Here is a 26,109-nt window from a genome sequence, read left to right as displayed (position 1 = left end):
TTTATATAGCGGTTTTCTAGGCACCCAAAGCGCTTTACAATTCCACTATTCATTCACTCTCACATTCACACACTTATGAAGAAACACGGCAACATCTCACAACAGATGACGTCCATTAGTAACATGAATGGGTTTAGAAGGAAGTAAAGAGAGAGGAAAAACGAAGTATATCTTTAACTGCCTCTGTGTATTAACACAAAATTATCCCCATGTGCTCACAGACGTTATAAAGAAGTGGGCCAAAATTGCTCCACAACAAACAGGAGAATGCAAAACTGTGTTTGCATTTATTTACAACAAGCAGAAAAAGTTAATATTACATATTTTTTCAGTACAGAACTTGTGTTTTCTAACATTGTGTAAATGTGATTGTTACCTATGGGTGCAGGACCTCAAACTGAGAAATGGAGGGAATTTGGGACCATGTTCTATAAAGTTTAATATTCCCAGCACACAGCATTTCTAAGAGAGGTGTAGGTCCTCAGAGGGGGCTGTAGTCCTCTTCCTGCTCGTAATGACTCTCCTGGTGTCTTGGGAGGGTCGTGTGGTAAGAGACGGGTGGTGTAGGTGAGGGAGATGGTGAGGGCAGGGACAGACGGTGAAAAGGTGATCCAGGTGCAGGGTGAGAGGGGGGAGGAGGGAAGGACTTAGAAATCGAGATAGGAAGTGAATGGGAGTGCGTGAGCCTTGGGGTGGGGGCGGAGGGCGGCAATGTTTCCGAAGGGGGGGCATAGTAGGGAGACAAGTGGGAGATCCGAGGAGGAGACAGGGGACAGGTGAGGTTGGAGGCAGGATTTGGTGGTGTGTAGTAAGGAGCAGGTGGCAGAAGTCCCATAAAGTTAAAGCTGCAGGGGTTGAGGTCAGAGGCACGCCTGGGACCCACCATCAGGACCTTTTTGGTATAGTTGTTCAGGGTGGAGACACCTGCAGCCATGCAGATGGTGAAGCCAAGCCAGGCCACACTGTTGGAGGCAGAGGAGGAGAAACAGAAACGGCATCACAAACGTTTCACAACGTTTTGTTTTTTCACAAGTAGTAATATTATTCCGAGTAGCTTTTTGGTGCCCTACTACCATCTTGGATTGTTAACTTCAACTTGGAAGTTGGACTTAAAGGGAAAACTCAGAAACTCTGACTTTTATACTATTTATACTGGACAAGTGGAAAAGAAGAATTGGCAGGCCTAAAGCAGATAAACAGTATCTGAAAGTCATGTCCTTAAAAAATGACACAGGACTTTGCTATATTGTATTTCTACATAGAATATACACATATTGTATCCTATGTATGTTGGAATCCGTTGCAATAAATTGATGCACCTATTTCCTAAATAAAATATATAAAGAAATGAGGGATGACTCAAGACTTTTGCACAGTACTGTGTCTCTAAAACGCATCAAGCAACTGTGTGTTTGCAGAAGAACTTATTTCCAGAAGCTGAGAGTTGTAAAACTGTCGTTTTAAGTGGGCAAATGATTTGAGGGCATTTCAGTAGCGTGACAAGCTGGAGGGACTTGATCCCCAGCTGATTGAGAGGTCCCACAAAGAATCCCAAACAAACAGCTCAAGGAATTTGGTGTGGAAAAAAATTGGTCTGATTCACATAAGAGCCAGGAAAAGAATGTTTATTCTCCTTTTTTCATCCCCAAAACAAGAATTTTAGTCAGTCAGACAAGCACTTAGCAATAGACATGAGGAATAGATTATCATCATACCAGTATGGTCTGAGTCAGAGAGGGAACAACTAATTGGGCTGAACCACTGTGATCTTCTACATCTTCTACGTAATATAAATGGTTAAAGAACTCACTAGAATGCCCAGGAGTACCCGTAACTATGTGGCTTGAAGTCTTCTGGTCCCATCGAGGCAGTGGTCTGAAACACCTGCATGAACATCATGTGACCGACCATCCCGAGCAGACCTGAGAGGACAAAACGAGGAAATGTAACAACCTGGTCACTCTGTCGGTGTTTCTGCGGTGTTAACAGAAGTCACTCTGATTTGACTATGCATCTAAATATTGTACCTCCCAGGACTGTGAAGACAGCTGCAAAAGCATTGAGCAGCTGGCCCCAGTGCTGCGTAGAGGGAAACCAGGCCCTGATACACAGCTGCACGGACAGCAGTATGCAGCTGATTAACAGCAGACCGATATTCACGAGCTCCATTGACAGCGACAGCCAAAGCATTGCTGTAGAAGGAGGAGGAGAGGCTGAGAGAGGGGACAGATGAGGGAACGGATTTCAAACGACACTGCGGGAGAAACCGCAAAACTTTACCTTTTTCAGATCCTGGGGGGAGTGTGTAAAAGCCTCGACACTTTTCCTCTAGAAATCAGAAGAAAACATGAGAAGAGTTTGCTCTGGAAATGTTTTATGTAAGACCCATTGCAGCATTGTCTCTCCCCAAAATCCGCCAGCCCCTGCGTAATTACTCTCAGTGTAAATAAACGCTGCAATCGAATTACTGTGTGAGAAACCAGATTTGAGATGACCGTTTGCATGAGTGCTGTAATGGCCTGAGTTAACCTGGTGATAGGAGATTAAAAGATTAGCTCAGATCTCGAAAGATTGTGGCTTCAGGGTCACACATTGAGACTGTTGTGTTTTCCATTTTTATAACATTAGATTAGATTAGATTCATTTCAATATTGCCGCATTTTGTTTCCACCAATCAAACGGGCCGTGCGTTAAAAACAGTAGCAACGTGTGCCAGTAGTGGGTTAAGCCTCTTTGTAGCCTGTTTATCTAATTGTTTACATGGCAGCTGAAATAATTAGAGTACCATATGGCTCTACACCGAGGTGGCCCTGAAAGTACAGCATACGGAGACTTAAGAAAAACAGATGCAAATAAAGGGGGAGAAATGAGGAACAGATTTTCACTAACTTGAACACGCATGTGCAAAGTGCATTAAGAAAAACACAGTAATGAACACACACAGCCGCGTGCTCGTGGCCTTCATCACTCTGCGCTCCCCTCTGTGTTGTTATAGGTTTTCTTCATTTGCTTTGTTTGATTTTTATCTTTGGATTGGTGCTCAGAGCTCCCAAGGACACCGCGCCGCACTTGCTTTGAATTATTTTTGAATTTCAGTCGTGTAAAAAAGAAAGTGCAAACTCTTTCTATTCTACGGTGTTATGTGTCAGGACATAATTATAAGTAAACAGCATCCTCACATCCGTAGGAGGTTGTAAAAAACACGTGACTTATTACACTGATATTATTTATTAAACCAACACTAAGGCTAAATGCCTTCCTTACTGATTTCATTGGAATTAAGAGAGTAGAGACTGATAATCAAACGCACTTAATTAACCGATCATCAGTGAGTGTGAGCACCTCTGTAAAAGCAGTTTTGGAGGACTGCTGATCTGGAGCAGTCAGGTGTGTTAATACAGTGATAAGGAGGAAAGACATCAATGATCCTAGAGAAGTTACTGCCCATCAATCTGGGTTATAAGGTCATTTCTAAACAATCTGAAAACAGAAGGGACCCAAGAGTCTATCCCAGCTGCCACAGGGTCACAGGGCTAACACAGACAGTAAACCATTCAACGTCACATTTGTTATGAACAATTTAGAACCAACCAGTTAACCTAACCCCACTAACTGCATGTCTTTGGTCTGTGGGAAGAAGCCAAAGTTCCTGTAGAGAACCCACACAGACACTGGGAGAACATGCTCCACACAGAAAAGGCCTGGGCGAGATTGTGGATTTGAGTCCTGCTGTGAGGTGACAGCCCTGACTGCAACCCCTTTTTAAACTAAGCGCTCTCTGTCTAATATTCACACACACGTTAATACTAATAGGAGCAACTCAGAGTTCATTATCTTGCCCACACGTATGCAGACTGAAGGAGTCAGGAATCGAACCACAAATTAGTAAATGACTAATATGAAGGTTGCAGATGACCTGATCTACTTCCTGAGCCACACGCCTCTCCAAGGAGTGGGCTCAGATCATCCAACGCTCAAAGAAATTGAAAACCCCCCCAAAGTGCTCTATCTCAGACTCTACAGGCCCCAGTTAGCATGTTAAATATTAAAGTTCATGACAGCATGATTAGAAAATAACTGAACAAGTACGGCTTGTTTGGATGGGCTGCTAGGAGAAAGCCTTTTCTCTCTCAACACTTGATTTACTCTGTTGCAGACATGGTAACAGATAGCTGGAGACCACGAGATTAGGGTGCATGCACAGCTCGCGTATTGTAATGTGGAGTTTTACTTAATTAACCATATATGTCAGTTGAATTTTTGAAGGGGCTTATCGTAAATATTGATAATCATCCTTCAAATCTGCTGCAGATAAGCTGCAAATGAGACGGTGAATACCCGGTCGATGTTTGTGAATCCTATCAATCTTTCTCTCTCTCCGGGTTTTAATCCATAATTGAGTCATGCTGTTGAAGTCTAAATCTCGGCTAGCAGAACATAAACACAGATGATAATCCTCTTTGTGCCGAGCGCCCACCCAAATACAGTCACAATCGCACACGTACAAACACACCTGAGTCCTCACTTCACATTACCACCTTGCACTTCCTCTCTTCCTGTCACCCATTTCGGTGTCTAATGCTGGACTAAGGATTCCTCTCGCTTCCTGTTTCTGGGCAGATGTTTGGCTAACCTTGTTTGGCTACTCACCACGCAGTTTAATCATCAAGTATGATCAGGGCGTGCTTATAAAAAACCTTCCGGTGATACTGATTGAATGTTACAAGCATCACTAGATAAATTAGAGAGGAGCATCGGTGCTTATTTTTAGCTTCTTTGTCCAAATCCAGTGCTCTCTCATTCATTAGTGCCTATTCCTGTTAATCCCCTTCAGGGTCAGCGGCGCCACGTCTGGGCTTTTGTAAGAAACTGAGCAACTTTGTCCTTTGACTCTCCATTGTGGTCAGTAAGGACTTCTGTTTGACTTTTGTTTTTACTTTACACAACAGAAATCAATCACAATATTCTGGGCTTGTCACATTTCTACCCACTCCCCTCTTTTCTCTCACCCCACTCATCTATGTAGATGTTCTCCTCACAGATGATGAACAGTCCGGTGTGAAAGTTGGGGAAGACAAAGCGGTCGTCGCCGGTCTCCCAGAAGAACTGAATCCTGGAGGAGTTGGAGACGCCGGGAACGGGGATGCAATTGGTCTGCTTGGTGGGCGAACACAGCGGTTTGGGCACCTTCTGCTTACCCACGCACCAGTAGGAGGACATGAGGGCCGTGGTGCTCAGGAGGAGAGACAAAAATGTCTGGACAAAGGAGAGGCAAGGGGAGCGCATCCGCTGCACGAATGCCATCGCGCGAGGGTTTAAATGAGGGCTTGGGCTGATGGAGGAGAAACAGGGAATGAGACACGATACTGAGACGTGTTTGACTCGATTTAAACAGCAAGTTAAAAAAAAAATAATCTTGCAATGTAAATGAAATGCTTCATAAGGGAATCTGTTAAATTTGCTTGACGTCAGGTATAACTCCTGTATGCCACTAAAAATACCAGCAGCCTGTTATTAGTTTCCAAGGAGAAGCGGCTCTACCCAACTGCCTCAGATTAGTGAGGCATTTAAAAGAGAGAGTGAAGGGGGCCTGATTGGTTTTACACTACTAATCACATTTAAAGAATAAAAAGACTGTGACAGAAAATCACACACTGCTGGTAATTGGTGGGAAGACAGACAGCCAAATCAGAGGAGGAAAACGGGTGAAAATAGCTGTCGCTATGGAAGCTCTCCGGGAGACAGATGCTCAAACTAATACGTCTGAGCACTTTGTGTCAAGCGGTGAATTAAAGCGCACTCACCTGCTTCAGCCTCCCTCACTTTGTCCTCAGTTGCATCATCGAGTGAGTGTGGAAGGTGAAAGAGAAACCTGGCTCCCCTCACAGCTCTGCTCTCCCTCTCACTCCTCATGAGATACTGAGAGTGATGGAGGATTTTGGCCGTCACACTGACCTCTGCGAGCAGTGTGTCTGTCAGTCTTTATGATCCGACCCCGGCAGTCAGACACAACTGTGAGCATCACACACACAAGCACACACTCCTCCTCTTTAATCCATCCTTATAAATCCAAAACAGACAACTCTGTTCCATCTGTTTTTATTTTGGTTCCTAGACTCATTTTGATCTATTTCATTCATCTCTCTTGCCTCTCATCTCCACCCTCCTTCAACACTTTCCAGCCTGTAAGTGCAAGCAGCGCTCTGTTCATGTAGAAATCAAAAATGACCTTGAAAACAGTGACAGGGGCTATAGTGCTACCCAGTACTATATGTGTGCACCATAACTCTCTGATTGTAAGACGTGGCTACTCCACTGTGATTGGCTATAGGGGGTCCACTAGACCCCTGAAGGTGTGCAAAGGTTTAATAGCAGAACACTGCTCAAAACATCACACTGCCTCTTCAGGCTTGCATTCTTCCCATATTGCATCCTGGTGCCAGGTTGCAATATGGGAGGAAACACTCACGTGCCCAGACATCCACATGATGGAAAAGAAAAACACATTTTACAGCTGTAACACTAGCGAAGCCATTACGAATATCATCACTGACACTTGACTTCTAGATTAATAACACCACAGTTACATCTTAAATCTTTTATTTATTCCTCATACAGAAATCTAAACAGCAGAGGAAACTAAAATATACTAAATTGATTTATTCAGAACCCAGAACGGCCTGAGGGAGATGGAGGTCAAGGCCCAGCACTTGGCAGGAAGCAGCTCCTGGACATGTGAATGAGAAAAGCCTTTTTTATTTATTTTTTAATATACAGTAGGTCTGGCGTACATTCACATGGACTACTCTATTATGGGTGTGCGGCTACCTCAGCTGGTTTAGAGCGCTCAGCAGAGTCAAACAAGATACGCAGGAGAATCAATAGGTTGGAGACCGAAAGGATTTATGAGCTTTGCCATAAGATCACTTTGCAATCATCATGCTGCTGAAGTCAGTGGATGTAAATTAGAAGAATTGTCACCTCATGTTTGTTATATCAGACTAAGGCAGAGGATTGGTGAGCAGATCCAGAAGCAGCTGGAGGAGAAGCTGTTGCAGGATGAGGTGAAAGATCGAGATAAACTACAGATAAGAGAGATGCATGAAAGAATGCATCCAGAATACCTTAAAGTGCAGACACAAGAGGGAGGTGCAGCCCACCCACAGACACCCACCTTTATTGCATGCTCAGACATGCAGCATGTGCAGTACACGTATATGGGATGGGAGTCAGTTTGTTTCTCTGACCGTCTCCTTCCAGGCCAAGGAGGAGGAGGGGGGAGAAGTTGGGTGATACTGGCAGCATCATGGATGAGGCCTTACGACAACAGATGAAGGAGCAAGAGCGCAAAGATCTGCGAGGAGGCCGACCGGTTGATGAGGAAACTATCTAGAACATATTTCTAAGTAAATAAATAAATAGTTACACATCTAGTTTCCTGCTCTGCTGTTAATGTGGTGTTTTCCTGTCCATGTGCCGAGCAAAAGCCATCCCTGAAAAATACTGCAATGACATGAAAGCTGTCAATTAACACCTCCATAGCTCAAATTACTAATGTCACTCTTTATATTAAAGAATGTGACAACAACGCTGCCAAAGACGGCTCTTTTGTGCCCTTGCAGCTAGACTGGGAAAACTCTGGCTTCACTTTCTCAGTCGATAACCACGTTCATGTTGAGGCGAGTGAAACCAGATAACAGAAAGATGGGCTTGATGACAGTACAAGGCCCACACTTATCCTCAAGTATCACCATTTTTTTAAGCTAACTGCTGCATTTCTTTTAGCCTTTAGTCAGTTAATTCTATTTATTTGCTAAATTGTCACTTTTAGTATTAAAGCGTTTCAGTTATCAATTATTTTTAATGCTTAATATTTCAATTGTTAGCCTTTAGCTAATGTGAGATATCTTACCCATTGTTTTTAGGTAATATTAACTATTTCAGGTTTTTTTTTTAACCATTATTTTATACCAAATCTGAACCACTTATCCTTTAGCTATTGTACGCTATTTTATTCATTATGTTGTAATGTATGCTTAACTACTTTGACCATTTATCCTTTAGCTGCTGTTAGGTATGTTAGCCATTATTGTTAGATCATGCTCTTTCACCATGTTGTACTTGATATACTTTAGCTTATGTAATCATAACCAAAGCATAGCTAAAGCTAGCTCCATTCCACTGTGTTGCATGTCTGTGCTTTTTCAGCTTAATTCACAGAGGTATTTGGGCTTTGATGTTTTTTGTGTAAAATAACCATTGTTATTACCACCACTTTTAGCAAATGTGTACCACTTATCTAGCAACCCAGTATTACCCACTTCACTCAATATTTCCATCTCATATAAACCATTTTAACCTTCAACCCTTTCCCCAGTGTTAGGTATTTTAACTATTTTTAGTCACGTAAGAAAAACCTAAATGATGAATGCATACGATTCAACACAGGTGCACTTCATCATACAAAGCAGGTAACTGACATGCCACGCAGTGTGGTTGGACAGTCAGTTTGCTTAAGAAGGTTCTACATGAGCTGAGTGACCTGCAAGTATCTGTGGCAGCCATAAAACAGCCGGTGGAGTTCTCTACATACTAAAGTAAGGTGCTTTCCTTTAATACCTCCTTTAACAGAGGTTACACTAGACTAACCTTTATGAAAGAAGGAAAATAATACCAGCCAAAAATTCATAGCAATACTTTAAATACTCTTGAAAACCACACCCTTTGATTAGCATACTTAGAACTGTTATGAATACTCCACTCCTACACTGAGGGCACCTGGCAATTTTGTAACGTTATAGCAAGGTTTTTTTTCTTGCTTTATTTGAACATTTCCATCTTGATGGGAGTGGTGTCCCTGAGTGAAAGCGCTCTTATCTACAGGGTATGAGGTGGGGAATAGCTTAATTACTATGAAAAAAACATGCATTAGAAGAATGGACTTCCATCCAGAGTTCAGGAGAGTCGTATTAAAGCACACAATGGTTCACATGTTTTCCCCCCTTTTGACCAGTCTCCATGTCCAGCAACTGCTGGTGTTAGAAATTACAGTCCCAAACCATTTGAGACATCTTCTAAAACCTGTCTGATTACATCAGTATGCTGCTAAGCTTCACAGTCAACCAAAGTCAAGAAGAAACAAGAAAGGAAGTGTGCATGTGTACAGAAATGACTACAACTAATGTGGTTATTTTCCAAGAACTCACTGAGAACATAAAAGAGATAGAACGGCTGATTTGTAATAAAAGTAGAGAGAAAAATCGGGGGATAACCATGTTAGACGAACTTGAAACAGGCGGGTTTCCCAGAGGAACAGATGTGAAAACAAATATTTCAGGCATAAGAAGAGGAACATACGTGAAGCATTTTTAAGTGTATTCATAATTCATATACATATTGACAGGTTTCTAATACAGCATGGTTTTGATAGTGTAACTGTCTTTCAGCTTGACCTTTTTTTTCTTACAAGAATAACAATAAAAAATGATAAAGACAACACCATGTACGACTCACTTTTAAATTTTTATGGCAATGCTTCTTTTGAATGGATTTTGCATCTCCCGATTAGAATGCTGCCGTGTCACAGAAGTTTGAAACCATTCAAAAGTACTTGGTTAGGCTCGCCCTCGTTCATATGACACCCTCTCCAAAGTTCGCTTCCAAAAATGTCTGACGTCTGTCAGTCGAACGTAACTTTGCACGAACGTCTTACAAACGCGTGCATCCAGTTCCACACCAATAAAACCTCTTCAGTGTCCTGTCCTTCACCTTTTCCCAGCCGGCGTGGTTAAAGATGGCAGACACACTTTAGTCCATAGTGTTATCTGCTCCTCTTACGAGCGTCTGTCCTTCTCTTTGCACATTATGAACTTTTTGTACTTGAAAAATAAGACTGTGTCCATCATTTTTCGTGAATACTATCTGTACCGTAAAAACCCCGGTGATGAAAAATAAGAACACTTTTCAAAAGGACCAAAAAATGGAATCAAAGACCCAGAAGTCAGCATTTTTTCTTTTTTTCAGTTTTTCCACACGCACTCAATTGCTCACTCATACACGACTTTAGAAAGGCAACAGATGTCCGTTCTCCAAGGCAATAATGTCTTTGTGGCAAACATGACCCTGACATTACAGACAACATCACTCTGGTTCCCCCCTCTCCAGGAATGAGGAAAAAAAATCCAATTAATGCGTAGACTGAATATAAAATGAGATACATCCATTTCATTTCCATGAGTAAATACTGATGAGGTTACAAAATAATGAGGACTAAAATAATAACTGTGATCATCCTAATATTATAAAAGGTAAAATACTAATTGTGAGAGGATACAAAGTTCTCTCCTTTCTTGGGTTTATCACCCAACTTGCTCCCAATATGTCAAAGCAAACAAAAGAAAAACAATAGAAAATACAGATGATGATGATAAGCATGAGTTAAACACTTTAAGGGTGTCACTGGAAAATTAAAGTAAGCCTAGAGAGGAAGGTTGTTTCTTTTGTTCTTTATAGCAGAGTTCCTTTAGTTCCTCTGTCAGTCTTGATGTTTTATCTCATCCCACTTCCATCTTTGTAGTCCTTTTCTTGTAGCTCCATGCCCCTGTGTTGCATGTCCATGGGGGGTTTTTTTGTTTTGTTTTTTTTTCTTTTTTCCGGCTTTTAAGTAAAGAGCAACAATTCTCCTAAAAAAAATGATTTTTCTCCCTCCATTGTCTTAAATGTAAATAATGCTGAATCTTGGTGAGAAATTGTACATTCCCTTTTGTTGTCCTCAGCCGCTGATGACAGGCCAGTCTTTTTCACATTTCTCGGTCTTCTATCCCAAACTAACCTAGGAGAGAAAGAAAAAGGCATAATGAAGCAAAAAGGATACGTTGCAGTTTCGAAAAACCTTAGCATGCCAGCAGCGTTGTACAAAACAGAGACGAGAGGCATCAGTTTCCATGAGGACAGGCTGGATTGGAAGTGAGGGGGAGGCAGCGACAGGCACAAGTACAGCCACTAAGGTGAGGTGAGGAGGAGGAGTGCGAGAGCTACATGATTTTTTTTCCCTCAATGCTACTCGAAGAAACCTGCCAACAAAGAGTGGCTGCTGTGTTGCTTTTTGGAATTTAAATGAACAGAGAAGGTATAAACGAGCCAGAGGCAACAAATCCATCCATTAATGAGACAAAAGTGTCTCCACATCTTTTAATAATTAAACAAAAATAAAATGCAGCATGTGTTTGAACGTTTCTGTGGTAACTGAAGCCCTGTGTTGAGGCAGGCTTTCACACTGGAGCTGGTTGCGAGACAACGTAACATTATACACCAACATCCACTTCTACATGATTACATATAGATGACTGCTCCTAGCACACAAGCTCACAATGTGACAACTACGAGGTTTGACCCTTTAAGATCTAGCATAGAATCAAGAGCCAGAGCTTATCTCTATATTCTTACATGCTGTAGTGCCATTTCTGGCAGCATTTCAAGTTGCTATACACCAATACAACCATTATAGCCCAAACTTTAATAATATGTATGCATTAAGCGCATAGTAACTACACAAATTGCAAAAAAGTGCCAAAAAAAAAAATATTGAAAATCGTTTTTGTTTTTACATATATTTCTAGTTAGAGAAATTTAAGAGGCTTATCCCTCAAATATGTAAATACAAAAAGGTTGCACAAAATAGTTTCCAACAACAGGAAATTCATTTTGAGTGTCTTAATAGTTTTATTTTTGAGATACACCAATTTTTATATACTGCAGGAAAAACGAAAATAAATATTATAATGCAAATTTGCAAAAAACAAAACAAAACAGCATGTGCATCAAAATAAACTATTTAAAGCAGTGCAATTTGATTTCTAAGCATCCCAGAAACTATACAGAAAAGCAAAAAGTCAAACATGACTTTTAAAAACACCAGCATAGGCTTATAAGGCTCTGGAGGTTAAAAAAAAAAGAAACCTACTTCCAGTTTCGGGCAGGTAATGGCGGACATGCAATAGTTCGCGCTGACGTCCTTTTCCAACGCAGGAAGTGTTACGAACAGCTGATCAGATCGGCAAAGCGTGTTTTTGGAATATTATGTTTTTGCTGCTGCAAGTGCTTTTTATGCAATTTTTGCAAACACCGGTCTTAAAGGGTTAAGAGGCTTTTTTTTAAAGAAACAAGTAAACATGTAAATGGTTTTGGATGAGATCTGACAACGTTTGAAAGGATGAAAATCATTTTAAGAAAAGTAAACAGTATCGCTGTATTTTCTTTGAATTTTGCGTTTAAGGAGACAGACTAATTTTTTAAAGTGTTCTTGAGCATTGGCTGGTTTTATTTACTCATATTCAGTGCAGTTCTTGTGCCTGATTATTCAGACAAATGCTTTTTTTGTGTTTAAGGCACTTAACACTGACCTATGAACCATTCAGACATTAAAAAAGGCAATTTTTAAAATGTATTTTTGGGCACTCTGTTACTAGCAGCCTGTTGCTAAAAAGTGGAATCTGTGCAAAAGTATTTCGAAACATCAACAAGGTGATGAGGTATTAGTCATAAACTCAGGGTGGTGTGCAGTTTGTGCTTTAGGAAATGGAACAAAGAAAGAAGGAAATAAATCAAAAGAACAGAGAAAAGGCGACCATCGTCCAAAGAAAAGCTTTGAATAGAAGAAGAATAAAAGTGGTCGGACTGTATTGCATTGCATCCATTTATCATTTTACCATAGCTCAAGACTTTTGCACACTACTGTATCTTACATATACAGCTGTAAACTTACAGCTCCCAGACTCCTGTGTCTCTTCCTCCTCCCTGTTTCTCTCAGCCTCTCTCTGACTGCTCCAGGTACACTGACTTGGCAGGCCGGATGCTCTGGGTAAACTGAAAGAAGGGAAGGTTGGGGAAAAAAACAAAAACAGGACGAGATAAAAGTGTGAATTAAAGAAGACTGAAGATCCTGAAAGAAATGAGGGGTTTAGGCACTGATTTGGACGTGAAAAGTAAGATATCGCACTGAATTACAAAAAGAAAACGAACCTTTCCTTCTTTACCTTGTGCTTCGGACACCGCAGCGAGAAGTTATCTTCATTCAGAGAGCAATCTGGCAAACAGACAGATTTTCAAGACTCTAAGGACACTGCCATAGACTTTTTTCTTTTTTTTTTTTAATCCAACAACAGACTTTCACATCATTTTACTATTTCCAGTGCACTTGTGCAGTAATGCAGACACTCACCTGCTTCAATAGCACATAAGTAGTGGTAGCGAAGTGTACAGCCTTTACTATAGCAGCCCAGGGTTGAGCCAACCATCTCACAGTATGAGCAGGACTGAGAAAAGATGATATAAATACATAAAAACCGTCAGGTACAGAAAGACAGATACAATCTGAAAAAACTGATGAGCAAGCACACTTGATATACTGTATAGTACATGATCCACTGCAGTACTGGGTGTCTTATCAACATGCATGTATACGTGTGATTTTATTAAGCAGTGAAACCTACATAAATTTAAATAAAAAGCATAAATTTGTAATTCCCCCCTCCACCTCACCCCACCCCAAAAATGCCAAATATGTACAACTCACTGTTTCTCTGCCGCCATCTAGTGCTTCCTGCAGGCCATACAGTCTCCCATTGACAAGGTACACTCCACTGGTCCACACTATACATCCTTCATGGACCCACAGCTCCTCTGGATCCATGGGCATCTGAGGCAGTTGTGCCAGCTGTGCCAAGGGTCCCAGGGAATCCAAGGCCGGTGGAGGGGGCTGGAACGGCAGGGAGGCCTTACTGTTGGCTGGCACCATTCTGGGGGAATCCTCACTCGACTTGTGTCTCCTTTTAAAACGGGGATGCGAGGTCAGCTTTCTGTGCTGAGGTCGCTGCTGAGCTTCATCTGCAGGCTGCTGTTTCGGCGGCTGCTGCTGGTCGGTTTCAAGGTCTGGCTCTCTCTTAAGCTCAGGGATAGGTCTGATATCCAGATTCATATCCCAGGTTAGAGAGGTTTTAATGGCAGCGGACGAGGAGGAGGAGGAGGAAGAGGAAGAAGAAGAGGCAGCGTTACTGTGCTTGTCAGCCACATGCGTCATCATTTCCTCCCTCCCAGCTGGAGAAGCAGTTCTGACTGTAGTGTTAAGAGAAGCAGGGTTTGAATCCAGATTGAAGGCATAGTCGCTCTCAGATGAGGGCTTGGTAAACTGAGCATCTTGTGTTTGTGTGTCTTGGATTGTAGTCAAAGGGTTTGAGCTCACGTCTGAATTTGGTCCTGTTTTGTTTGTGCCTGTGGTTGCCTGACATTGCCTGACCTGGGGCTGATTCTTGGGGAGCTTTGCAGCATATTCAGCTGGGTAGAAAGGCCCGTAGAGATCTCCGAGGTGTTTGTAATTTGCCCATTTCTGACACAGGCAACACAGCAGGCGGCCGGAGTGATTGGTCTCCGTAATCACAGGGCCTGAAACAACATAGCCAGATGAAGGAAGTGCTTTTCCTGACTGAAGTGTAGTTTCCACCTCGTCCGTCTCCCGTTTCTCTGATTCTCTGTCTCTCCTAGATAACTGGGAGGAAAGAGCCGAGGTCAGGAGGCATTCAATTCCACTCCCACCAGCTTTCCCTCCAACTGCGCTGCGCTCTCCTTTCATCTTGTCCTCCTCAGCGTTCACAATGGTGCACACCGCCCCTATCTCTGGTACTTTTTTCTCCACGTGTATGTGGGGAACAAACAAGCCCTTTCTGTTAGGATCTGCAAAAGCTCTATTTGCGCCTAAAGGTGTATCTGGATCGTCTTTGGCCACTGAGGGCGTTGCCGCTGCCGCTCCTCGCCGCCTCCTCCTCTGCCGCCCTCTTGCTTCCAGGGGCTCGTCTTCATCTTTGACGCCTCTGCGTCTTCGCCGCACAGGTTTGACCTCGATCTCCGGCTGGGTGTCCTCGCTCTCGACGTCCACCTTCACTACCTGGGTTAACACAGGTGGGGCCAGCGGAGGAGTGGTTTTACTGTCTGGCAGAGGGGGTGCTGGCGGGGCTGTTGTGGTTGTTGTTGTTGTTGTTGTTGTGCTGCTGCTGCTGTTGGTAGTCTGCATTGTTGGTGGAGTTGTGGGAGCAGCTGTAGCTGGAATGGCCGGTGCTGGAGGAGTGCTCAAAGTTGCATTCTGTGTTTGGACTTGAGACTGAGCGCTAGCTTGTGTTTGGACTTGGTTTTGGGCCCGTTTTTGTTTATTCACACTCCCAACAGGCCTGCCTTTTTTCTTGCCAGATGGGAAATAGCCTTTAGGCACAACACTCTCTAGCGGCTTTGAATCTTGTGGTGACAGACTGGACCTACCGGAGGACATCTGATGCTGCCTGTTGAGCATGTGCCCTTGAGCCTGGCCGTGGTGGGGCGGAGTGGTGCCATAGTAGTCGCTGCCAGGATAATCATCAAATCCCATGCCAGATTCTTGAAGTTTCTGTCGAAGAAGGTTAGCGGCAGACTGCTCTCCTCTCCTCGTCTCAAGCTGCTGGTACGTGTTGGTGAAATGCTGAATGTCTGACAGGGCAGACGAAGATGGAGGTGGGGAACCCTGAACCGGGCGAGGAAGAGGTGGAGGAGGAGGCAGTGGTCCGAGCAAAGCAAAATCCTCCTTGTCGCCAGATGCCGATGCCACAGCAGCACCCAATCCAAAGTCAAAGTCCTGTTGTTTGAGGGGCTGAGACGTCTGGTGGGGATCGCATGGGTAAGCTGATGGAGGTAGAGGCCCAGTTTCGTCAACGCCTCTAAAGGGAATCATGTCGTTTAATGAGTGACTTTCATCCATGTAACTATCGTCCCCTCCTGGAACCCTGGGGAAATGTGGCAAGTCTTGGTCCTGCGAGTCATTAAATGTTGGTATTTCGGAGTGAGAGAAGCCTGGGTAATGATTTGACTCATCATCAGTATGGCCTGCTGGCTTTTTAATATTTGGTGTGATTTTCTGCACTATTGCCTCTAGTTTCAAACCACGTCCTTTTCTGGGAGGCAAAGCCTTAGTGTTGCCACTGGATGGAGACAGAGGTTGGGAATAGGTGCTGTCTCTTGGCAGAGGGGATGAGAGCCTGGGACATGGAATATCTGAACTGGATGAGTCATCTTCGTTGTGATGGCCAAGCTCAGACTGGGCCCCAGGAGAGTGATGTGAATTTGTGGCGGCCCTCTGTTGAGACACATCCTGGAGTTGCCTTTTGGCGGGAATTGGAGAGATAAAAGAGCGAACTCTCCTCCGTAATATTAGCGGATTTGTGTCTCCGGAGCCCCCGGCTTTGGTCTGATGCTGCACCTGTGGCTGGGTGGAATTCACGTCAGCAGGAGACTTGGTGGAGCTGGGTGGAGGAGGTGGGCAGGGATGTTTGGCTTCTTCTGTGGCTACTCTGGAGACCTCAGGTTCGGCGGCATTTTGGCCGTGAGGCATCTGCGGCAGAACGGGGCCGTGTGAAACAGGAGTTGGAGGAAGGAGAGGGGGAGGTGGTGGGGGAGGAGGAGGAGGAGGAGGCTGCGCTCTGAAGTAGTCCCCCTCCATCATTCGAACACCTTCTCTTCCGGAGTGTGTCGACTCCCACATTTTCATGTCATAGTAGGCGCTTTGATGATGGAGGGAAGGTTTGCCAGCGTGCGTTTCACTTGGCATGTCAGTTTGAGAGATCATCCTCTGTCTCTGCTCTGACTGGCTGACTTTATGTCTTCCAGGGGACAAGCTGGGCTGCATCATCATCTCCTTGGTGGGCCTGCTCATCGCTTTTACCCAGTCACTCATTTCATGGTGATGAGGTGGGCCGTGAGGGTGAGGATACATTTGAAGCTTAGATGCAGCTTGAGCTGAAGGGGACAGACTGTGGTATGGATGATGGGAGGGAAAATGAGGATTGCTGCGTGACATCATATTGCCCTCTCTTGAATCTCCATATCGATATCCAGGAAATGTGCTGCTGCTGCCAGCTGACAGATCAACGCCGTGAAGGTACGGCTGATGCCTTGACGGCGAAGTTAAAGGATTAGTGTTCATAGGATGAGAAGGCAAGGGGGGAATATCAACATTACTTCGCCTATAGGGGTCAGCATTCATTACAACTGATGAATGGATCGACTTGGAATGATACTCCGTGTCTGCCTCATTAGCCCCACCACTTCCTTGCTGCTCAGTTTGCAAATTTGGAGCTTCCACCCCAGTCTCTTTTGATGCAGTTTCCATTTTCATTACTTGTTTCTCTCCCGTATCCTTTTTAGTTAGATCACTGGCTGCTGCTGCTGGAGAGGAAAATGGCTGTTGAATCACAGAAGCTCCACTCTGACTTTTCTCCCGCTCTCTCTCTCTGTCGCTCTCTCTGTCCCTCTCTGGTGTGCTGCGTCGGTTTGGCGACACATCACAGATGACAGAGCGTCGCTCTGATGGGGCTAATATGCAGCCTGATGATTTCTGAGGCTCAGTTTGACCACCGCTGCCGGTTAGTGGCTCTGGCTCTTGCAAAAGGAGCTCCTGCACAGCAGAGGATGGAGTGGAGACATTAGATAAGGCTTTTCTTGGTGGTAGAGAGTAGTCAGCTAAGTTTATGTGTTTTGTTGCTGCTTGCTGAGACTCGGCCTGTGGTAAATGGCCCTGGGACACACCCACCTCTGTTTTCTCAGCATTTTGCATAATCTTAGCGTTTGACATTTCTGACTTCACTGAGGACTGAGGCTCTGTGGTAAAATCAGGCTCGCTTCCATGCCGCTGGCTTTGGGGTTTTCCAGCGCTACCCATTTGAGCTGAACCCTCAGTTGCTCCACTCTGCATTCTCATACCTTCAGCCATGCCATATGATGGGTGTCTGGACTGAAACTGCTGATGAACTTGAAGATGTGAAGAAAATGCCTGTTCTGGTCTCCCATAGCGACGATCTAAATTGTAACCTTGAAGGACCTCTTGCAAAAGGCTTGGGAATTGCTGAAGCTGTGCATTCTCCTCGAGACCTTTAGCCCCTGATCCCTGGCCTCGCTTCACCAAAGCCTCTGCTACAGAACCACTGTCTTTCTGATGCACAGGTCCGAAACTAGGTTGTGACTGTTGGTATCCTAAATATCTTGGATTTGAATCCATCACACCCACTGGGCCAGGCCTCCCTTTGTTCTTCAAGGATAAATCTGAGCCATATGTTGATTCAGGGTAGCCATACTTATGCGGGCCAGACTGGGAAGGATTATGAGGCCGTCCAAAGTTTGATTTCTGGTAATGGGATGAATACAGACTGAGGTCTATGCCTTCATCGCCATTATGACTGCTCGACTCTCTTAAATAAGAGTGTGAGTGTTTCTCTTCTATACAGTTGTCCTGGGGATTCTTGCTTTTTTCTGTGAGACTTCCCTCAGACCGAGCGGAAACAATCACTCCAACACTACTGGCGTTGTGCTGCTCCTCAGACGTGTGCTTTTCTTCCCTCTCGTTACTGTGTAATCTGGATGTGGAGTGAACCCTATTCTCTTTGTCCTGTCCATTTTGTGTATCGACTTCCCCATCCCGCTGCATTTGGCTGCTGCCTTTCACGGTTTTATCAGCTACACCGTCGCTTTCGTTTTTAATGACTTCATTTTTAATTTCTAGTGTCTTCTTATTGCCACCTCTGCGGTCATTGTATGCTGCCCCAGACTCTGGGACACAGTTTGGCTGAGGGGGAATACTGGAGGAAGTGGATGAGGAAACTGGAGGCATCGGATGTGAGCTTGGGCCAGTCTCTGACGACTGATACACAAAGGATGGAGATGACGATGAAGCAGGAATATGAGCTTCATTTGCCTTCGCTTCAGAGGCAACTGGATCCTTTGATGAATCAGAGGTGATTACTTTGACATTTGATGTTTGTCCAGTCTGTGGTTGGCTTTGGCTCTGTGACTGAGGGTGAGAGCCAGCTGCTTCAGATCCACTGCTTGCACCGCTCATCTGCCTCACTCTCCCATGTTCCCCCTCAGAAAACTGCTCCTCTCGCTCCACCTTGGTTCCTGAGGAGCCTTCGACTGACAACAATGAGGAGTCTTCATCCACCCCGACATCTATGCTGGCTCCATCTCCGGCCCCTACTGCACTTCCATCTTTGACCGTGCTGGTGCTCGAGGCTGCGCTTGCATTGCGACTCCTCGGCTGTGATGGGAGCACGCTATACGTCGCCTGTTGCATCTGTCCGCTTTCTTTCTTCTTAGGTGAAAGCACTGTGTCAGTAAGGACCATGTGCTGAACTGTGTTTGGTAAATTGGCTACTTGTGAGCTCAAGGCATTAAGACTATTCAAGCCGGCATCCTGCATTTTGTCAACTGAAGAGGATGAATAAACAGAAGAACCTTCGTCTCGGGATCCAATTCCCGTGCCTAGCCCCATTTTACTGCGGCCTGTTGGAGGGAGATTGCTCCCTCCGGCTGCACTCATGCTGTGAGGTTTATGACTGCCACTGCTACCACAACTACTGATGCTGCTATTAGAGTTGGGTGTGGGACTTAACTGAGGCATAGTCTGCAGTAATCTACCATGACCATGGCTGCTACGAGGGTTTGATGTAGGAGGATGTGAAGGACCATGACCTGAGGGGGTTCCATGTGCCTCTGAGACACCCATCAAAGGGGAAGGAGAGGAGCTACAGCTGGGGGAGTGCACTGCCGATGCAGCTGGAGAGGGATTGGAAATTGGGCTAAAGTTTTGGTTAATTTGAGTTTGTTGCGCATTGGGATGCATTGGAGATTTGGTTATTTCTTGGGATGCTGGCTGAGGTATACTGGGATTGGAGGCCTGATGATGTTTAGCATATACAGAGCCTGGAGACTGGCCCTGCATCTTGAGAGGTGTGTCATAACCTATCCCTAAATTGTGCTGCGAGTTGCGGTGCTGTAGTGTGGCTTGCTTGTGAAGTGAATGTGTCTGTGGGGAATATCCAGGATAATTTGAAGCATGGTAACTTTGTTGAACATTCTCCATTGGCCCCACATTGTTAGCAGCAACTGAACTGGAGACTGAATTTGAACTGGAGTTGACACTGGGAGAACTGTTGACTTTGGGATCGAACCCAGCGCTGGCAGCCCCGTCGAGATATCTCTGTGGAGGGGGGCTGTACATTCCTGATGACCCCGTGGATGCACCACCCTGGGGAGAGTAGTGCGGGTACTGATGGGTCATTCTATGTCCAGAGTGTGGATAGCTCCTATGCTGCTGTCCATGATGGATAGCTGGGAAGGTTTGCCCATGCTGGCGGTGCTGCATCTGAGAACCTGGCACTGGCTGCATTGCAGGGTTCTGACTCATATTATACTGATGAGAGGGAGAGAACGCTCCAGTACCTCCTCCTGAACCAGCACTAGAGGCATAGTCTACTGGATATGGCGACATCAGGCCAGATGACGGTGCAGAGCTAGATCCGGGATGCCGGTACTGGTGAGGTATATGTCCATCAATATTGGGGTACCCAAAACCGTAGCCCATACCTCCCCTTCTGTGCCTGTCCTTTCCACCCACTGGAAAATAGTAATCCATGGTCTCTTTCCTGTAAGGGTTATTACTGCTGCCACTGTGAATGTTACCCTGTGTTGGTGTTGGCTCCACAGCTCCTCTGTTTCTAGCACTGTAAACAAGCATGTGGCTGGCTTGACTTGGGTGGTGATGGCCTCTGTGCAGGCTCTGCTGGTGCATCCCTGCATAATCATCTGTCATCCTCGGGGATATCTGGGGCTCTGCTGGCTGTGGGGGATAGGGAGGTACGCCTCCACCCCTCCCACTGAACCCAGGGGGGAGAGAGGGGGGAACTGGACTGTTAGGAAAATTCTGCATTGTTCAGAAAACTAAAATATCTGTTAGTGTTTATATCAGGGAATGATTCCGATCAGAAACTGGAAGGCTTATGACAGTATGAATAAATGACAAAGAGAGAGTCTACGGCCTGTCAGGAAAAGAAAGAAATGCTTTTGAAATCCACCAAAGAGCAAAGCAATACATATACACATACATATATGTATATATTGCAGCTGTAATAATCACTTTTGTAGTGCCAGCAGTGGATCGGGAGGTTAAACTTAGGATGACATCTCCAGTTTTGGAAAAAGGTCAAACTGCAAAAACTGTACTTTTTAAATGTGAACGTGTACTTTCCAACGGGGGAAAAATGTTCACTTAACAGCTGGGTCTTAGAAAACAGATTCTTCTTTAAGATTTATGTCGTGAAGCAGCTTTCTACTTCAAAAAAAAATTAGAAGATTAAAAATGAGCAGTCATTCCCATGAAGCTGAAGCAGTTTGGCACCGAACAGGCAAAAGATATGGATGATTGCCACATCACCATGTGAGTTTTTCAACCTTAAATGTCTTTACGCATATGAACTCCACACTAATAACAGCTCAAGCAGGCAGAGTTATTTCTGGGTTTAAACGGTGTTACGATCCAACACGGTCTTGCAAAATGGAAAAAAACAAAAAAACAAAAAAATATCTCATTAAAACCATCGAGATTGTGCTCCGTCGCGGCGATCCTTCAGTTCGTCAAAGCGTGTAAGACTGCTGGGACTTGACTCACACCTGTGTGAGACAAAAACTCCAGTAATGGAATCAAGTGGTCTGAATCAAGACCCTCACTCAACATCATCCCAGAGGCAAACGCTCCATGGATATATTCACATCGGCTCTTGGATACAGAGTCCAACGCTTTTTCAGGCGTTCGTTTTCTCGGTCTCTCCTTTTTGGATTTCCTTTTTTAGTTTTTTGCAACTGCATGCAATCATCTGGACTGTAGAAGTATTTGATCCCTATATAGTGACCGTTCTCTCCTTGCCTCCACACATCTTGATGCTTTCCTGTGTCTTCAGCACTTAGCCATCTTACCTTTGTTTTTTTCTGTCAACCATCATTTAATTCTACCTAGTTCCATGGCAACAGTTTTCCAAAAGGAGGGTAATCCATTTATTCCACTTCAGGTTGAGTCAATTCATGCTCCTGTTTTCTGTTTCTCTTCAGTATTTCCATGCAGATGTGTTCATTTCCCATGAACTGCTGACCAGAAAAAAACCTGTTGTCAAAAAAAAAAAGAAAAGATAAATCAAATGCGTGCAGATGTAATGCGCCAACATTTATTAAATATACCTCCAGCTAAAGCTCTGTTGTCGTAGGTAAATATTTATAACTAGCAGTGCACTGATTGCTCACAGGGCAATAGCAAAGTGCATTTTGGGCTAATTGACAGTTTTATACTTATATATTGCATATATTACTTTATTAATTAATTAACTGCAACGACTCAGTGGTAAATACAACATATACGTAACACTAACAAAAAAAAACCCCTCATACTTTATTTTCAAATGATTGATCTGGGGTCACATATTATCTCAGCATTTCTCATAAGTGCACTTTATTTTCCAGTCAGCCGCATAAATATTACGCTGCACTATTGCAAATGCATTTGCAAAAAAGGGCAATAATCTAAACATGACTTAATGTTGCACAAGCAATCTCATTCAACTTCTGTCTTCTCTACTTAAAAGGCTTTCTGGTCTCGTATCATCGCTTCTCTTTTATCATTCTCTGCGAGTACAGCTTTTACTTTGGTCCACACTTTAACAATGCATGCTTAAGGCGTCTCTTGTGACTGATAAACAGACTTGGTGGCTGAAAGGAGGGTAATCAACAGTCTCTGAGTGAGGCAACAAAATACTCATCCTCACAGGTAAACAACCAACCCTGTGGAGTCAAGACAGAAGCAGTCCATCTGTCCTCTTTTTAAAATGAGAAAAGGAGACCATTAACCTTAATGTGCTTAACTTGTTTTTAAAGGATTTAATTGTTATGGGTGATAATTAAAGGGATGATGCCACCTTTATGGGGTTAGTGCCTTTAATTGTCATGTGTGACATAAGCCTCAATTGTATGTCTCTAATACACTGTAAAATTGTTAATGGCCCTAAAACAACTTTGGATGGCTTCTCCCACTGTGGGGACTTTAACTGAGCAACATTATTGGGCATCACTAGAAGCTGCAAGAAAAACATGACAATGAGCAGGGACCATGTGAGGTTACAAAACAAACCGATCACACCGTGTCAATCGGACTGAGTCAAACCACACAGCACCATCAAACAGGTCTGATCAAATGCTCCGACGGTCACAGTTAAGGTACACCGGCGATGCAGAGCAACAGCTAAAGTTAGGTGGAGACACTTGGTTTCCATCCTTCTGTGAGCTCACGCTTAGGTTATGGACAGATTATTAATTAATCAAAGCAGCTCGCCGAGCACGACCAGGCGGCAGCATTCATAACACAGAGAGCAGTGCAGCAGCAGCAATAATAAAAACTGGCTCAGTGCAGTCTGTCAGCAAGTCAATCAGCTGCATGGCTGCCTAATTGATACGCAGACGCAATGTTTTTGCAGATAATTATCAAACGCTAGCTCCGTTTTATCTGGACAATTTGTCGTCTCAGACTGCCATCAACAAAACACAGGCTTTTGCACAACAACCTTAGTGGCTATATTAGCCAGTAGCAAGGTATACGCATTACAATTAGCCTTTTAGTGCTGCCTCTTTTTTTCTTTTTAGCTCCTTTAGGTTAGCGTTAGCAACAATACCTCAAATGCTGCATATTAAAATTGTAAGCTAGCCGCATATGTTGAGAGCTAGCTAAGCTAGAACCTCCAGTTAGCATTGTAGCAAGGCAGCTAATTTGCGTTTCTTGCATTTAAGACCCTGCACAAAAGAGTAGTTACAGCAGGCTAAAGGAACAGGGGCAGCCAAGCAGCGTTTAGCCACAAATAGAGAAGTGATTAGGTGCAGATGTTCCCCCCTCACATTATTCAGTGGGGCTGTGAGTAAATGGGTTAGCTAGCATAAATAAGAGACCTGGTGTGGGCACTGCAACAGAAAAATTGCCGTCACGCAGCCAGATATTTTTCTTGAATAAACAGAGCTAACGTTTGCCAGGGAGAGGCAAGTCACTCAGAGACAGGCTAGCTAACACACTGTAGATACCTGAAAACGTAGCAATACAGGCCCCTCGAAGAGTGAAAGGCTGTTTTGTGACAATCCCGCTGCTGTGGCAGGAAACCCCAGTCTAGAGTCGACTCCTCCGCCGCTTTTCCCTCAGCGCTTTTGAGTCCAGACAACCCCGACCAGCGGCGGCGAAGTCGGGGGCCCCGTCACGACACTTAGATCCCGGGCCTTTCTTCCGATCCCCCCTTTTTTCTTTTGTCCTCACCTCCAAAAAATGATGAGAGCGGAGCACAATCGGGGTGCCTGTGGGTCCCGTAACCAGCGAGGTCCATACACCCCCGCCCCCTCCCCTCTTGTTCCCTCGCCTCTCGCTCTCTCTCTCCCCCCCTCTTTCACACACCGCTTAGGTGATTCCACCTATCTCGAAGTAAAATTAAACACATTGCCCTCGCACGAGCCTCCATCAGCACGCGAAGCTTTCAGACGTCAGTTTCCGTCACTAAATTGCATTTGCATGCCTTCATCAGTAGCTCGACTCATTCGTTTTCCTGTTGGACTACTGTTTTTTTCCCCTTCTTCTTGCAACAGAAAGACCGCCTTAAAAATGCATACACACTCATATTCCTGCACCCCCTCCCTCATCTCTCTCCATCACATCCCTCCCTCCCTGCCTCCCTCTCTCAAGCTTTTGCTATTTCATTGATTTTTACCTATGTCTACAATCAAATCCAAGACTATCCTAATATAGCAAAAGGCAAATTTTGCATGTGTGTCTGAGTATGTTGCCTCTGCCCCTTTGTTCTTATTTCATCTCAAGTGAAAGTGAATTAGCCTGATGAAGGCACCATGGCTACAAAGGCAACATGGAGAGGAGACGGGGCTGGATGGAATGGTAGGTTAATGAAGAAGGCAACAAATGAAAGGCAATTTGTGAGCAAAGAGGTGCGCCTGTATTAGAGGAAGATTGCAGTGCAGTGGACGAAGTTCACAGTGGTCTCTTAATGCTCAAACAGATCTATTACACACACAGTGCAGCTGTATTTCCCCTGTTTTGGCACAAAGAAAAGCCACTTAAGTCATTATGATAATAATATGTAACCATTGGTTAATGTTTGACAGGACAGACTCAGAATATCATCATGGCCGGGACAACAATATAGGTGCTACAAACAATCCTTTTCCCATTAAATTTATTGTGTTGTCTGTGCCTCAGCTTTTCTGCTCTCACACAGGGCCACTGAGTGCAGTACAGACCCACTCACACTCTCCTGCCATCATAATTACGTGCCCTATGCCCTCCATCCATGGTGCTGCACTTTTAATATACTGCAGTGTGTCTTACATGCAAACACGCATTCTGCCTGTGCGTCCGTGTGTGTGTGTGCAGCTCTCTTCATTCTCTCTCTTCCTTTCACCACATGTATTGAAAAACACACACGCACATACTGGCAAAACACAATCCCAAAACTCCAGTCTGAAACTCACAAGCGCACCGTTTGCGCACAAGCGTGCACATCCGCATGCAGCCACTCATTTAACCTGCCAATCACCACGGTAAAACCTCTCTTTTTCTAACCAGCAGTTCAATACATTTCATTCCCTTGCAGATACACGTCTATTTCTATCATAGTTGCCATAGCAACTGCATCACAGAGCCTTAACTGTGGATAATTTTTAAGGCTACGTATCTACATTTCTGTGTGTGTGTGTGTGTGTGTGTGTGTGTTTTTTCCCTTCTATGAACGATTTCATGCAGACACTGTTGTTTGCTGGTAAAAGAAAAACGTTCAAGCACGAATCGCTCGCGAGCAGTTGTGTACTTGTATCGCCACCAAGTCAAACTGAAAGAGCTGAGAGGCGACATAAAGGGCTCATACTCTGGGCTGGCAAGTCAGCCTAGCCAGGCCTATCCAATCAACACGAGCGCCTGCTGGGATGCACACAGACTCTTTCCATCATGTACAAGGTCACTAAATCTTGTACAGACGAGTGTCAAAGGCACAGCTGTAAAGAAAGCAACCGGTACTGAATACACTGATATGAATAAGCCAAACCCCCTAGCATTAAAATGTTATACCCACATAACCTGTATTAACTTATGAAACTTTCTTTAGATATCCAATTTAAATCATCGTATATTTAATAATGATAATTATACTTAAACATATGATATGTATGGGGCGGGGGGGG

General features: G+C 44.3%; 2 protein-coding genes across 3 annotated transcripts; both read right to left on the bottom strand.

Moving 5' to 3' along the window:
* Positions 1 to 35: 35 nt before the first annotated feature.
* On the bottom strand, positions 36 to 6,039 carry gsg1 (germ cell associated 1). The gene is made up of 6 exons (XM_026163733.1): positions 5,805 to 6,039; positions 5,010 to 5,332; positions 2,281 to 2,328; positions 2,028 to 2,192; positions 1,811 to 1,922; positions 36 to 962 (listed from the first exon to the last, which is right to left on the bottom strand). Exons 2-6 carry the CDS (start codon positions 5,302 to 5,304, stop codon positions 482 to 484), a joined length of 1,101 nt encoding a protein of 366 aa, XP_026019518.1. The 5' UTR covers positions 5,305 to 5,332; positions 5,805 to 6,039; the 3' UTR covers positions 36 to 481.
* Positions 6,040 to 9,354: 3,315 nt separating this feature from the next.
* On the bottom strand, positions 9,355 to 24,522 carry tcf20 (transcription factor 20). 2 transcript variants are annotated; one of them, XM_026165711.1, is made up of 6 exons: positions 23,959 to 24,522; positions 13,574 to 22,003; positions 13,220 to 13,313; positions 13,021 to 13,084; positions 12,764 to 12,864; positions 9,355 to 10,831 (listed from the first exon to the last, which is right to left on the bottom strand). In XM_026165711.1, the coding sequence occupies exons 2-6, from the start codon at positions 20,774 to 20,776 to the stop codon at positions 10,827 to 10,829; spliced, it is 7,467 nt and encodes a 2,488-aa protein (XP_026021496.1). In that variant the 5' UTR covers positions 20,777 to 22,003; positions 23,959 to 24,522; the 3' UTR covers positions 9,355 to 10,826. The 2 variants fall into 2 exon arrangements, with proteins under 2 accessions (XP_026021496.1, XP_026021497.1); XM_026165712.1 differs by having other exon boundaries at positions 13,035 to 13,084.
* Between the last annotated feature and the right edge of the window lie 1,587 nt (positions 24,523 to 26,109).

Source organism: Astatotilapia calliptera, chromosome 4, assembly GCF_900246225.1.
Source record: "Astatotilapia calliptera chromosome 4, fAstCal1.2, whole genome shotgun sequence".
Lineage (NCBI taxonomy): Eukaryota > Metazoa > Chordata > Actinopteri > Cichliformes > Cichlidae > Astatotilapia > Astatotilapia calliptera.
The sequence above is the reverse complement of the archived record's forward strand: the minus strand, read 5'-3'. Positions and strand labels throughout refer to the sequence as shown.